The sequence below is a fragment of the Orycteropus afer genome, unplaced genomic scaffold (genome assembly GCF_000298275.1).
Source record: "Orycteropus afer afer isolate SDZICR_OR568_19922 unplaced genomic scaffold, OryAfe1.0 scaffold00083, whole genome shotgun sequence".
Classification (NCBI taxonomy): domain Eukaryota; kingdom Metazoa; phylum Chordata; class Mammalia; order Tubulidentata; family Orycteropodidae; genus Orycteropus; species Orycteropus afer.
In genome coordinates this window covers 6,223,319-6,224,037 of record NW_006921670.1, presented here as the reverse complement: position 1 = coordinate 6,224,037, position 719 = coordinate 6,223,319, and the positions used below count along the sequence as shown (strand labels likewise).

Below are 719 nucleotides of genomic sequence, written 5' to 3'. Positions count from 1 at the left end.
GATGGGGGAGGAGTTCTGGGTAGGAGTCTCCCCATGGCACCTCCTAATTGTGTCTCCCGGATCAGCTCTCCTCCTTGGGTCCCCCCCCATTAGCTGCTGTCTTCTCTCTGAGAGGTCGTCTGAGCTCCAGGACAGAAGCCCCCCTTTCCAGCCAGTCTGTTGCTGGCCTATTGTGATAGTGGCTGTTGTGATGTAGAATGCTCTGGTCTCCTAGGAACCCCTGAGGCCTGGCCACCACGGGCTGCCCAGTCTCCCGGCCAGGGTGGTGACTAGGCGTGCACTAGGCCACCCCCTGGGCCTCACCCCCAGAGTCATGCCAGCAAGGGTGGTGGGGCATTCCCTGGGATGGATGACCTGGATCCCGTAGCCATCTGTGCCCTCTTTGAGGAATGGGAACCTCAAACAGAAAGCAGCCGGGATGATCAGGAGGGTGTGTGCTTGGGGCAGACTCTGTAGCCATCGGGCTTGGGACTTGCCTGCCTGCCACTCACTAGGGGCCAGGACAGGGGCGGATCACGTGGCTTTGCTCGGTGGGCCCAGCTGGGCAGAAGAGGCCTTGCGGTGGCATGGCAGCTCTTCACAGGTCCACACGTGTCTGTCTTTCTCTGCTGCCTCCTTCACATTTCTAGGACCGTGGCTTCTCTGACGCTGTTTTCTTTTCTCCCAGGGGTTTAGCTCTTGGCGTCTCCGTGGCAGGGAAGGTGGGGTCAGCTCCCTGA

General features: G+C 60.4%; 1 protein-coding gene across 1 annotated transcript in view; it reads left to right on the top strand.

Moving 5' to 3' along the window:
• Nucleotides 1-345: 345 nt before the first annotated feature.
• The window catches only part of RANGAP1 (Ran GTPase activating protein 1), a 26,298-nt gene continuing 25,924 nt past the window's right edge, over nucleotides 346-719 (top strand). Inside the window, exon 1 of the mRNA XM_007941775.1 lies at nucleotides 346-430. Coding sequence (XP_007939966.1) covers nucleotides 346-430 — 85 coding nt within the window. The remainder of the gene's footprint in view (nucleotides 431-719) is intronic.